The 14,513-nt window shown below is 42.0% G+C and overlaps 1 protein-coding gene across 1 annotated transcript in view; it reads right to left on the reverse strand.

Annotated features, from left to right (window-relative positions):
• The window catches only part of c5 (complement component 5), a 95,590-nt gene that overhangs the window by 49,095 nt on the left and 31,982 nt on the right, over positions 1-14,513 (reverse strand). Inside the window, 7 exon segments of the mRNA XM_067969425.1 lie at positions 129-219; positions 799-996; positions 1,800-1,868; positions 2,772-2,901; positions 5,435-5,584; positions 10,237-10,446; positions 12,698-12,892. Coding sequence (XP_067825526.1) covers positions 129-219; positions 799-996; positions 1,800-1,868; positions 2,772-2,901; positions 5,435-5,584; positions 10,237-10,446; positions 12,698-12,892 — 1,043 coding nt within the window.

Below are 14,513 nucleotides of genomic sequence, written 5' to 3' on the forward strand. Positions count from 1 at the left end.
TAAATACCACTCTGATCTGCATGTGAGAGGTGAGAGGTGAGACAAGTTCTCACAGCAGAATGGAGATTGTCGAATCCAATTATAAATTGCCAGAATACATATCTAGAAGAATGTAATGCAGAAAATACCTCTCTGAAATTTCATGGACTTCCCATAGCCAGCTTTCTGGAAAATAACTACGGATCTGCGGTGTCTCCATTTCAAATTCATTGTTCAATTCTAGTTTTGGGTTTAAACAAAAAGGAATGAGGACATGAAAAACAGCAAGATCTTACATTTTAGAATTGATGCATAATGACCAGAATCCAGCTGCCTCAGCCAACAATATTCTTGAGGTGTCTGAACCCAAATTCAATAGGGTAGATACAAAGAAACTATTTCCTCTGGTGGGGGAATCGAGAACAATGGGGCATAATCTTAAAATTAGAGCCAGGCCATTTAGGAGTGAAAACAGGAAGCACTTTTTCACACAAAGGGTGTTGGAAATCTGGAACTCGCTCTCCCAAAAAGCTGTGGATGTTGAGTTAATTGAAATTTTCAAGGCTGAGATTGATAGATTTTTGTAAGCATATCAAGGGATATCGAGCAATGGAATCAAAGTACAGATCAACCATGTTTGTTTACAAAATGATCACATATATGAAGGAAAATGCCAAAAAAAAGTAATCTTTGAAGGTATCAGGATAAAGCTCGGAAGACTGTAAAAAAGAAGGACCGCCCACTACAAGGGTTCCCAGCTCATTTGCCAGTCTGAATGGGTGTGCAGGAAATAATCATCTTTTGTGCTCCAGGACTTACCCATTCGTCCCAATGTCAATTCGTTTACAGACTTCAAACGTAACTTTTGTGCATGATTGCAGCATTCTAAAAATATACTTGTGCAAGGATCAGGTAGCTTGATTCTACTCGCTCGTTCAGTGCAAGAGTGCCTGAGAGGATAGTCCCTCATTCCATCCATACAACACTTCTGCTCAATAGGGTTTGTAAATCTGGCAACTGGAAACAAAAAAATGAAGCAAGATTTTTTCTCTTGAGATATTCATGGCCATTCCCAAAAGGATGCTGCATTGATAAACAATAAATTGCTGAAGCCAACTGTTTCTGATATGTTCAGATGGTTTCCTAAAGATCTGAAACCAAAGGGGTGATTTTAACCCTGCCCACCTGGTGGAAAGTAGGCAGGCAGTTAAAGATTGGATCAAGGCTCCCACTGAAGGCCTCAGCCAAGACTAAGACCTTCAGCAAGTGTTTGGGGAAATTGGAGGGAGAGGAGACTGTTACAAGCCCTCTCCTTCCTCTGTGAAGGGCATCAAGGCATTGATCATCTCTTCCAGGGCCTACTGCTACCTTGCACATCGCTGCCTTGGGAACCAGCAGTAAGTGGGGTGGCAGAAGGGAACTCTTCTGGTTACCTAGGCCTTGCCACATCTCCCTCACCATCATTTATAGGTGGCAGGTGGGGAAGGAGCGGTCAGCGAAGGTCCCGGCTGGGGCAGAGGGAGAGAAATTTCTTTCAGAGCAGTGAGGCAGGGGTAGGCCTCACCACCTGAATTTTTCCTCATTCTCCACTGGGGTCGTGGAGGAGAATTCCACCTTCACTGTCTAGGTTCATGCGCTTAGGTTAGGTGCCAATGCCTATATAACTATACCCCAATGTGAGTCAGCACCTTTAGAAGAGAAGGGGAGAAAAAACTGCAGTTCAATTCAATACAAGATTCACCAGCTATGATTAAGTGTTGTCCCCTTCGGTTGAAGTACAGGAATGCTTCTTTCAATCAATGATTTCAAAATGTTCTTACTTTTCTTCCGTATTTCAGTCATCATATTCACATCTCGCTTTGGTCTCAAAATTACATCACATTTTGTATCTGTTGAAAGTAAAAATGGAGCTTCAGTTGTAAAAGGTTTATGTAGTACCATCTGAGTAAATGGTTTCACCACATTGCCAGAAGCATTGTAATAAATAATGGATGATATTAGAAATATTTAACATTCTCAACTTAGATTGATGTCATTGTAATAGAAACTCATGATGTCAGACTTGGCTGAGTGGTAGCACTATTGCCTTGGAGTCAGAAAGTTATAGGTTCAGGCTTCCATTCCAGAAACTTGAGCATATAATCTAGGCTGACACTTTAGTTCAGTACTAAGGGAGTGCTGCAATGATGGAGGTGCCGTCTTTCAGATGAAACATTAAATGGAGGCCCTGTCTGCCTTCTCAGATGGATGTAAAAGGTCCCAAGTTACCAGTTGAAGAAGAGCAAAGGAGGTCTCCTGGCCAATATTTTTTCCCTCAACTAACACTACCAAAAAAAGATTCTCTGGTCATTTATCCCATTAAAGTTTGTGGGGCCTTGCTGTGCGCAAATTGCTGCTACGTTTCTCAGCATTACAACAGTGACTATACTTCAAAAGTACTTCATTGGTTGTGATGCACTTTGGAATATCCTGAAGTTGTGAAAGGCACTATATAAATGCAAGTTCTTTCTTTCATAGCAGGGACATTCCAGGAAATTCACTGGTCTGCGCTGAGTCAGCCAATCTCAGTCAGGTGATAGAAGAGCCGAACAACTATCCTCAGTGCTGCTGAGCTAGAGAGAGTGGAAAATTGACCAGGGTTCCTATTCCTGATCATTGTCCAATGACTCCTACTTCCAACAATTCTAAGGTGTATAACATTTTGAATACAGCCAAAAAACGCTTCCCCTTGAATGTCTGTACATTTAGCTGTATATTTTAATTATAATTTATTTATTTGATAGTTTAGTTACCAGTAACTGGCAAAGCTTTAGCATTGGCATTGGTCAAAAACATCAGTCCAGCTCTCTTGAATACATCGGCATTATTTCTCCCCCCTCCAGCACCACATCCAAGATCATGCTTTTCAGCATCTAGAAGTACCTACGGGAGGAATGGCAGTAGTTATTTAATGTGAATATTAATTTTCTTGCACTGCATACAAATGCAGAGAATAGCCAGTCTTCTGGATGTCGATTATTCCAATGCTCTCCTGACTGGACTCCCATACTCCACCCTCCGTAAACTTCAGTTTAACCAACACTCTGCTGCCCGTATACTATCCTATACCAGGTCCCACTCACCTATCACCCCTGTACTGACTGACCTACATTGGCTCCTGGTCCCCCAACACCTCAAATTTAAAATTTGCATCCTTGTGTGAAATCCCTTTATGGTCCCACCCCTCTCCATCTCTGTAAGCTCTTTGATCCCTACAATCCCCTTCCCTGAACTCTCTATTCCTCTGACTGGACATTTGTGCATCATCTCTCCCTTTGCCCCACCATTGATGTGACTTCAGCCTAGGCTCCATGCTCTGAATTCCCTGCCTAAGACCCTACACCTCCCACCTCCTTTTCCTCCTTTAAGAGACTTCTTAAAACCCACCTCTAATCAAGCTTTTAGTCACCCTTCCCAATATCTCCTTCTTTGGTTCAGTGTCCGTTTATTTGTGATTACACCTTTGTGAAGTGCCATGGAAAGTTTTTCCTATGTTAAAGGTGCTATATAAATGCAAGCTGATGTTTTTAAGAAAACATACATAAGTTGCAATTCCACCACCCACATAATGAATAGTATTCTATTTACTTATTCTTGCATTTTTTTCTTTAGTAATATCACTAAATAAATCTTCTTGACTAACGCTGGCTTTAAGGAATCTATTTATTCAAATAACTCAGTCTAGCAGTTATTTGAATTTTTGAAATGACAAATACAGAATCATAGAATCAAAAAACTTTAGCAGAGGAGTAGGTCATTGGCACACCTTGCCTATGCAGGTACTAACTCCACAGCAGAGCTATCTACTCTAAACCTATTTTGTTGTTCTTCTCAGGTGATTCTCTAATTCCCTCTTGAATGTTATGATTGACGGCTTCAACAGCTACTTATGGTAATACACTTCCACCTACATTAGGCCTTCAAAAAAAATCATACTATCTCCCACCCGAGAGAAGAAATAGCCAATTTTTCGCAGAGAAAAAGCACACTGGATCTCCTGGATTAAAAAGACCCACTTAGACACGGAACCGCGGGGTTATAGTGCGGAATTCGCAACCCAGAGGTCATGATTTCAAATCCCCACACAACGAGTTGGTAATTTGTGGCTAATACCTGAAAATGATTATGAAGGCTGCTGGATTGTTGTAAAAACCCAAAAAGGTCATTAATATCCTTCAGTGTAGGGAACCTTCCACTCCGACCTGGTGAGGCCTACATGTGGCTCACAGTGCCCTCTGAAGTGGTTTAGCACCACCTTCTCAGAGCAACTAGGGTTGTGCAATGAATGTTGTGTTACCGAGAAAAAAAAATTAAAATAAAACTTGGGCCATGAAAATGAAGGCTCCATCTTCAATCATTATGTTGAGTGAAGGTTAGCATTCTTCCCAATCCTGGATGGTAATCCCAATGCTCCAATAAAATTATAAAGATAAGTACAGTCCCCATCAATTATAGCGGGCACGTTGGTGTTAACATGACTAGCCCGCTATAAGCGTTGGACGATATATCGTCTCTTAGAGACACTGAGACAGAATGGGAACAGGAAATGTCCAAGGCCTGGATTGAAACAACCGTCATTACAGACCTTTGCCGTCATGGCTAATAAGATGATTATTGGCACTAAGATCATTCTCGCTAACGAAAGACTGACAGCAGTGAACAGAAGGTGAGATTCTCTCCAAAGTGGGCGCAAACTACCCTGTGTTTGACTATGTCGTTCCAGAATTGATCACTCTGTTCATCTCCAACATCGGGGAAATGCCCCTCCTATATCTAACGGCTGATGAGTGAACTCTACAGCCCTGATGACCGCCAAATTTTTTTAAAAATTCATTCATGGGATGTGGGCATTGCTGGCAAGGCCAGCATTTATTGCCCATCCCTAATTGCTCGAGAAGGTGGTGGTGAGTCGCCTTTGTGAACCGCCGTCGATCGAACAATAAAACCCAGAGGTCTGAAAAAAAACCAGACACAGACACAGAATGATCTATGGTTGATTTAAATACGAATATAAGGTGGGAAAATCTTATTGAATTGCCCAAAATAGCCAGTAGCTTAAATAAGCGACGCCTTTGTAATTGACCTCAGTGTAAATGGCAAATGGTTAGCGTCATTTGCCCGATATAGATGACTGCCCGTGATAAGCATGGACTGTACTGCTAGGACTCAAGTTCTATAGATTATATTTTATTCCATTTTTATTTTTTAAATCAGAAATATATAATGATGAACTTTGCAAGTTACAAACCAACATCAATTTTTCCTTGCAATATAAATTTTTAACATTCCACATGACTGCCTATTGTAAATCTGTTTTGAACAGTATCAGAAACAAATCCTATAAGACCAATTATAGTTCATATATAACTTATTTGTTATAAAATCGTATTTAATCAGATGTGAAAATTCACTTAACTTTTTTGATTGATATCTTGCTTCCTGTTCTTATTTCATATACAGCAGTGTCAATGGAAGATAATGCAACAAGTGAGCTTGGTTGAGCATTAATTCTTAAAGACATTTGGTCTCCTGGCTTGTATACATCAGAATCTGCACTCAATAGAATCTGTAAATATAAAACAGAAAGTATTCAATTATTCATTTGGAAACGGTTTCTGTTAAAATCATGCAACATATTGATACCTTTTTCATTAAGAATGCCCATTATATTAATATTCTGTAGTCTACAAAGAGCATATGCTGAAACATAGTTAGTCAGATTCCTAGATTTCAGCGGTCCAGTTTGAGCAATAAGACTACCTGAATAGTCTTGGTTGTAATCAATTTAATCAGTTATCAGTCAGTCATTAGGTGAAACCCTCCAAAACAGAGGAGCATTTTACCTTGGAAAATGAGGGAAACGCTGCCTATACCGCCATATTTCCCGATACGCATGGCTCATGTAGTAGAACATTAGCTCCAAAACTGCAAGGCGCTGCTGGCGGTGTGGGGTGTGTTACTAAATCAGTGGCCTGGCCTGCTGTAGTTAGATCCTTAAAGCTACATTTCTGTCCCGAGAGTACATTGAAAAGTTATTTTTGTTTGGGAGAAAGCAATGATATTGAGTTCCATTTTGCTCCTTACATTAAGTTATTCTGATGTTGAGGCTGCCAGTTTGGTAGCACTGTCTCCTCTGAGCAAGAAGGTTATGGTTTCAAGTTCCACTCCAGGACTTCATCACATAATCTAGGTTGACATTTCTGAAGTACCTGCAGTACTGAAGGTGCGCTGCACTATTGGAGGTGCCATCTTTTGAATGAGATATTAAACTGAGAACCTGTCTACCTTTTCAGATAAATGTAAAAGATTCCACAGCACAAATCTAAGAAAGGAAGGGAGCTCTCCTTGTGTCCTGACCATCGCCATCAGAAACATTAATTGGCCATTTATAGCATTTGCTGTGTGCAAATTGACTGTTGTATTTGCCTAGATAACAAGAAAGCAATTCATTGGTGATAAAGTGTTTTCTTTCAATTTTGCATATTTCCCTAGTTTCTTTGCCAACCTTTCCTAAATTATTGTCGATTATCGGCCTTAGCTTCCAATACCCATTTTTTCAGATCCTGAGAGGCTATTACAATTGGAGAAGGGCGAGACTCACAATTTTTACCAAGGCTATCTCTTTCCACTGCCAGCTTTGGTACATCTGCAACCCAAGCAAGCACAATCCTAAAATTGTGAATGTCACAATTTCAGGGCTAAATTCTAAACAAAAAACTTAGAGAAAGCAGATGAATTTTCAAACTGGATGCAATTCAACCTAAATAAAAAGCAAAAAGCTGAAAATGCTGTTAATCTAAAACAAGCTGAAAAATGCTGAAAACATTCAGCGGGCCAGTCAGCATCTGTGGAAAGAACATATCAATGACATTTAAAAAAAGGTACAGAGCAGAGGGAAGAGAAAGATAAATAAAAAGAGAGGAAGCAGAATGATATGTAAAATGCTTAAATGGAAAACAGGAGATAGTTAAATGGCTGTACTGATATTAAAATGAGACAATAGGAAGATGTATAATAAAAGATCTTAAAGATATGTACACAATGTATGAATAGCTGTGGCGGTGGAGGGTAAGGGGCAGGTTTGAAATAGAATCAGGAAAAGCTGCCAAGGGTATAGACTGCCCTGCCAAAACAGATTTCCATTGAAGGGTCCCCATCCCAAATGTCAACCCGTCTCCCCCCCCCACCCCCCGAAGAAACACTGACATATTCATCCCATATCTTCAGTATCTTCCACTGTAAATAAAATGGGAGATAAAGTTAAGGTCTGAAATTACTGAAGTCAATATTAAGGCCAGAGGGCTGCAAAGTGTTTAACAGAAAGATATGGTGCTGTCCTTCAAGCTTGTGTTAAGCTTCATTGGAATAATGTAGAAGGCCCAAGATGAAGAGGTCAAAGTGGGACTGGGAATTGATTTGTCAATTGACAGGAAGCTTTGTGTTGCACTTGCAGATGGATGATCCATCTCGGCTTCCTCCCGATATCCCCATCATCACAGAAGCCAGTCTTCAGCCAATTTGATTCACTCCACGTGGTATCAAGAAATGGCTGAGTGCACTGGATACAGCAAAGGCTAAGGGCCATGAACAACATCCCGGCTGTAGTGCTGAAGTCTTGTGCTCCAGAACTAGCCACGCCTCTAGCCAAGCTGTTCCAGTACAGCTACAACACTGACATCTACCCAACAATGTGGACAATTGCCCAGGTATGCCTGTCCACAAAAAGCAGGACAAATCCAATCCGGCCAATTACCGCCCCATCAGTCTATTCTTAATCATCAGCAAAGTGATGGAAGGTGTCATCGACAGTGCTATCAACCAGCACTTACTCACCAATAACCTGCTCACCGATGCTCAGTTTGGGTTCCGCCTCCAGACCTCATTTCAGTCTTGGTCCAAACATGGACAAAAGAGCTGAATTCCAGAGGTGAGGTGAGAGTGACTGCCCTTGATATCAAGGCAGTATTTGACTGAGTGTGGCACCAAGGAGCCCTAGTAAAATTGAAGTCAATGGGAATCGGGGGAAAACTCTCCAGTGGCTGGAGTCATACCTAGCACAAAGGAAGATGGTAGTGGTTATTGGAGGCCAATCATCTCAGCCCCAGGACATTGCTGCAGGAGTTCCTCAGGGCAGTGTCCAAGGCCCCACCATCTTCAGCTGCTTCACCAATGACCTTCCCTCCATCATAAGGTCAGAAATGGGGATGTTCACTGATGATTGCACAGTGTTCAGTTCCATTCACAACCCCTCAGATAATGAAGCAGTCCCTTCCCGCATACAGCAAGACCTGGAGAACATCCAGGCTTGGGCTGATAAGTGGCAAGTAACATTCGCGCCAGACAAGTGCCAGGCAATGACCATCTCCAACAAGAGAGAGTCTAACCACCTACCCTTGACATTCAACGGCATTACCATCGCCGAATCCCCCACCATCAACATCCTGGGGGTCACCATTGACCAGAAACTTAACTGGACCAGCCACATAAACAGGTCAGAGGCTGGGTATTCTGCAGCGAGTGACTCACCTTCTGACTCCCCAAAGCCTTTCCACCATCTACAAGGCACAAGTCAGGAGTGTGATGGAATACTCTCCACTTGCCTGGATGAGTGCAGCTCCAACAACATTCAAGAAGCTCGACACCATCCAGGACAAAGCAGCCCGCTTGATTGGCGCCCCATCCACTACCCTAAACATTCACTCCCTTCACCACCGGCGCACCGCGGCTGCAGTGTGTACCATCCACAGGATGCACTGCAGCAACTCACCAAGGCTTCTTCAACAGCACCTCCTAAACCCTCGATCTCTACCACCTAGAAGGACAAGGGCAGCAGGCACATGGGAACAACACCACCTGCACGTTCCCCTCCAAGTCAACACCATCCCGACTTGGAAATATATCGCCGTTCCTTCGTCATCGCTGGGTCAAAATCCTGGAACTCCCTTCCTAACAGCATTGTGGGAGAACCTTCACCACACGGACTGCAGCGGTTTAAGAAGGCGGCTCATCACCACCATCTCAAGGGCAATTATGGATGGGCAATAAATGCTGGCCTTACCAGCGACGCCCACATCCCATGAACGAATAAAAAGACAGAATGGAAGTGTTCGGCAAAGTGGTCACCTAATCTACCCAATGTAGAGGGACCATGCCATGAGCAACAGATACAGGAAACAAAGGAAGTACATGTAAATTGCTGTCTTATGTGAAAGGAGTGTTTAGGGCCCTAGACAGTGAGACGAGGAGAAAGAACAGCATGGGAAGGTACCAGGGAAAGACAATAGGTGATAGGGGTGGGAGAAGAAGGAACCGAGATGTCTAGGAGGGAACAGTCTCATTGGAAAGCAGAGAACGGCGGGAAGGGTAAGATGTGTTTGGTGGTGGGATCACATTGGAAGTGCTGGAAATGGTGGAAGATGATCTGGCAAATGTGGAGGCTGGTGGGGTGGAAGGAGAATCCCATCATGCTTGTGAGGGGGGTAGGGATGTGAACAGGTGAACGGGAAGTGGGTTAGACCCGGTCCTGGGTCCTGTCTACCTTGGTTGAAAGAAGACATTTCAGAAGGTCTGGTATGGAAGGTGGTGTCAGAGCAAATTTGATGAAGGTGGACAAAATGGCAGAAAGGAATGGAGTCCTTACGTAAAGTGGGGTGGGAAGTGATATAATTCGGATAGTTGTGGAAGTCAGTTGTCTTGTAATTGACGTCAGTGGAAAGTCCATCCCAGATAGAGAAAGAGAAGTCCAAGAAAGAAAGAGAAGAGTTCGAGATGGACCAGATAAAGGTAAGGGATAAGTGGAAATTTGAAGTATAGTTAACAAAAGTCTCATGAACAGGGTGAGAGCCAGAAGCAGCACTGACTGTCATCAATATAATGGAAAAAGAGGTCAGGGAGGGGGCCTGAGTAGGTCTGGAATACAGTGTTAAACATACCATACAAAAAGACAGGAATAGCTGGGAACCATATGTTTTTCTATAGCGACAGCCTTATCTGGAGGAAGTGAGTGGAGTTAAAGGAAAAGTTGTTCAAGGTGAGAGCAAATTCAGGCTGAAAAAGTGTGTGTTGAATGGGGACTGGTTGGGCCATTGTTCTAGGAAGAACATGTCATCTATAGGAAGTTCATGTGCAGTGCTCTCAATTGGGTGCTAAAATGATCAAAATACTCATAAATGTAAATGGGATAAAATCTACCTTGACTGGAAACTCCTTAGAACCTACCTGTTGATTGTTCACACACTTCTCTTCCACCTCAAACCACACAGAATCGACAACCAGTTCAGCACTGTTTTCTCCAGTTATCACATAATATGCAATTAAACGTGCAGAAGGAATCATTTCTGCAGTAATGGGAATGTTCAGATTGAAAATCTGGTTACCAAGTGGACGGTCTTTTGTTCCAAATGAAATTATTTTTCCTTTTGATACAACCTGGGTTATGACAAAAATAGAAATTCATAGCACAGGATCGCTTACAAAATAACTGATGGAACAATAAAGCGAACCTTCGATATAATCAGAATATAGATTTATTATTGAATATAATTATGAAATAAAGTTGAACCTAAATTTGATGCAATCAAATTCTTGTTTAGGATGTCTTATTCTGCCACTTAATTTTCTTTTCTTCCTCTGCGCTGAACTTCTGTTTTCATTCAAGTGTGGATGCCAGCATTGGGATAGAGCAGAATTTCCACTTCCAGCCAGGAAGGGAGTTGGGGAGAAGATTTTTCGTCTGGCTGGCTGTTGGGCAGGAAGGCTTGCGGCAGCAGACCGCAGCTGGGGATCAGAGGGAGGGAGGGAGGGAGGGACCATGGGCCGGGGAGGAGTTCGGGGGGCTGGGAAAAAGGTCGGAGTTCGCTGGAAGTCAGAGGTAGGTGGAGGTCCACCATGAAGGGGGGGAGGGGGGGGTGATTGCAGGGATTCCTGTTGGCAAGGTGAGCTTGTTGAGCGTGGATGAAGTACTCCTGCTCCTCTGGGCGCACCAGCAGTGCAATAAAGGCACTCACCTCCTGGATCTGGCCCTTCCCGCCTGCTTTCACCTGACGTGATTTGGAAGCGATGGGAAACCCGAACAGGTAAGGTTAAATTCATTTTAATGTTCCAATAAACAAAATATTAAGTACTTCAAGTACGTCAATGAGGTACATTGCCCTTTTAAATATCGGCCAGCTGGCTTTCGGTGGGGGCGGGATTTCCTGGTGTCTTCTGTCCAAATGCATACAAACCTGCCTGGGTTAAACCCAGAAGTGGGGAGTTGGGATGCAGTCCCGCTCCAAAAAGCTGATATTTTAACCTTCCATCTGCCCCCAACCTACCCGTTCTTTGGGATTAAAATTTACCCCATAATGTCTGGTATCAGTAAGTAGGAAATGCGTGGTTATTGAAGAGTAGTGCTCTTCAACAGCTATGCATAAGTGCCTCTAGAATTTAATTTTTGTGCTATTAATCACGTGTATACGTGCAGCAGTTGAAAGGTCCGTATAGATCACACTGGAAGGTCGTCCTTCCCCTACTCTTGGTCTAAGTGACATTATATCTGACGACAATACCACCCCCAAAAAAGGCTCTCTTCTGTTGGCTGAGTAATGATGCAACAATGGCACTGTGACCTGTTTATCTGAGCTTCCGGCTGACAGTGACACAGAAATTTGCATATGGACAGGTGTGACATCCAGCTGTGGCAGACAAAATGCAAGCTAGATATACAGTTTTTATATCTATGACTGGCAGATCTCCTGTGGTGTTGCTCATGGCAAATTGGATAAATGCTGTTTTATAATACCAGGAGTATTATGCCATGTAATACACAATAGCTCTGCTGCTAAGGTGCATCTGAGTTTAATATTGCCTTTCTTTTTAAGTTCAATTATGTCTAATTGCTCTAACTAAACACAGGCTTCGGTCATTCAGAGTTTAAACATTGTTTGGTCAGGTAACTTTGTAGATTGGAATGCACTTGTCAGTTTCAGGTTACAGTTTAGAATCATCCAGCATTTTAGACTGTTCTGCATCTGTAACGAAATGCAACATTTGGAATGTGACATCTATGCACATTGATATACTATTTTTAATATGTTACTAGTGGATATCCTTTGCCATTGTTCATGGTAAGTTGGATGATATGTTGCTTCATAAGTCAGGGGTTTTACACCATGTAATGCACATTGCATTATTCTGCTATACTGGAGCTGTGTTCCTTTAAGGAAACAAATTCTAATCATTGTTAACTAAACACAAGCTTAGGTCACTCAGAGTTTAATCGTTATTTGGTGGCAGAGCTGCATTTTGAAAAGTGCTCATCGGTTTCGGCTTCAGGTCAAAAGCATCCAGCTAAAAAGGTTAATTGCTGTTCAGGCTGGAGATCAGAGCCTTGGCTTAGTTTGTGGGAAGGTTAATTAAGAGCTTGCAGACATTGTGGCTGTGGTATTTTGTGTTCTTGAGAAGTTTTTCTATAAATTGCATGTGACTGCCTTTGCTTTCATTTTTTTAAGTGTGATGCAGAAATTTGCATATGTGTTATCTGAAGTATGATGTACAGGAAATGTATGTACACAAACTTTTTATAATGTTTTGTAAATCTCTAAACAGACTTCAATTTTTTCTAGACTTAATAAATAAGAGCTTTTCAAGCACATCCCTATTAGACATCAATATCAAAACTGCAGTAAATCATTTTTACCTGATAGTGGAAGTGTCTTATTTTATTCAAGTACGGACTGCTTGCGACAAGGGTCACGCTAAGATAATTCCCTACTCGGAATTTTTGGAAAGTTGCTGTCCAAGTAATGTACAGGTAGCTTTCAGAGAGTGACTGATAAGCTTTTGCTGTGTATAGCTTGGAGATGGGAAGTTCATCTTCAAGAGCAGTTTTAATCTAAAAAAACAAAGTTATAGTGAAATCCATTTAGATTAAATGCAAACCTGACATAGGTAAATCTTTGACAAGCCCCAGGTAGCTCCCAACTCAGTACTGGTAATACCATTTCATTTAAGTACAATTCTAGCTATAAGCAGCTTTCTGTACAATAAAACCTACTATCTGCATCGAAGATACTCAGCAGAAAACCTTGGAGCACAGGACAGACTTGGTGAAGGCAATTTTAACCTTAACCACCTAGCGGAAACAGGTCAGGTAGGCTGTTACAATAGCGAGTTACTTACCCGTCCTAGACCCAACAGGATCCCGCTGTACACGCTCTCCTGAGCAGGCGGCGAGGATGCCCACCCAAAGCCGGCGGGGTCTTTCTTTATATATGCATATTGGGTCCCAATGACACCATCGGGAAACAATTTTAACTCAGGCTTGAACAGGGAAGCTGCTGCAACTTTCTCGCCAGGTGAACCCAGGATAGAAATGGACCAGCACCAGAGGAGGCCATATAAGGTAAATGTTTTTCTTTCCTTTGTAGGGGCAAGAAGAGGAGTAGTGTTCCTCTGGGTCCACAAGGAAAGCTTAGACCTCCCTTGCCCTGGATTCCCCCTTTCCTGAATGCGGGACATCCATGAGACACCCCCGGAAACCTGATCCCACCTCCTACCTTGTGTTAGTGGGTGGCCTGGGGGCAATTTTCTGCTGCTGATTCCTGCCCGGAACAGGCGAGAAGTTAGCTGGCTGGATTTAAACGAGGCCCAGTCGTTAAAATCGGACAGCACTCATTCTGCCACGGTGAGCGGGAAATTATCTTGCTAGCTCGATTTTCTGCTGGAAACCCAGTCAGTTAAAATCTAGGCCTATATTTCAGTTTCTCATTGAGCATTCCATTTTTTGCTAACTTTGTATAGTCTGTAAAATTACTTATGTAAGGTAAATATAGAAGTTTTTTTTAAAAATTGCATACCAAGATCTATAACTCCTATCAACTGCCTCTTTCAGATGGAGTTACCACCACTTCAAACAATTAAGACGACCATTTCTAAAAGCAAATGTTTCCCCCTCTGTAGATTTTCAGAGACCATGCTCCAAGGCATCTGCCAAAATTGCTTTATTAGTCACTTGGATGGACTCAAGGACCTTGTGAGTTACTTGGCTTCAGATTTCATCTCTTTCACTCTAACAAAGCACCTGGTTGCTATTCAGTGCCATCCCACTAGACCAAGTTTAGAAATTCATTCTAAAGGCAATATCAGCAACAGACACACATGTATTACCACTTTATCCCACAATGCAGAATAGAACATCTGGAATATTTATTTAGAATAATAAAAAAATTAATTTTTCTGATCATATTGGCAAGAAATGAAATGTAATGCAGCACTGATTATGGAATCATGATAATGTGTTGGATTAAAGACTTAATATAAAGCCAAATATTTTTTGAGTGACTCTGAAGACTTAGAGTATCCAACCTCTTTGACGCAGTGCTAAAATACATCCAAGCTTTAAGTTATGTCTTAATTTCCAAACCATGTCTATAAGATTTCTTTAACCACAGTAAAAACAATCCTTTGGATTTGAATCAAATTACCAAAGATAGATGGATTTTTGGCTTTAGTCA

This window comes from Heptranchias perlo, chromosome 31 (genome assembly GCF_035084215.1).
Source record: "Heptranchias perlo isolate sHepPer1 chromosome 31, sHepPer1.hap1, whole genome shotgun sequence".
Classification (NCBI taxonomy): Eukaryota; Metazoa; Chordata; class Chondrichthyes; order Hexanchiformes; family Hexanchidae; genus Heptranchias; species Heptranchias perlo.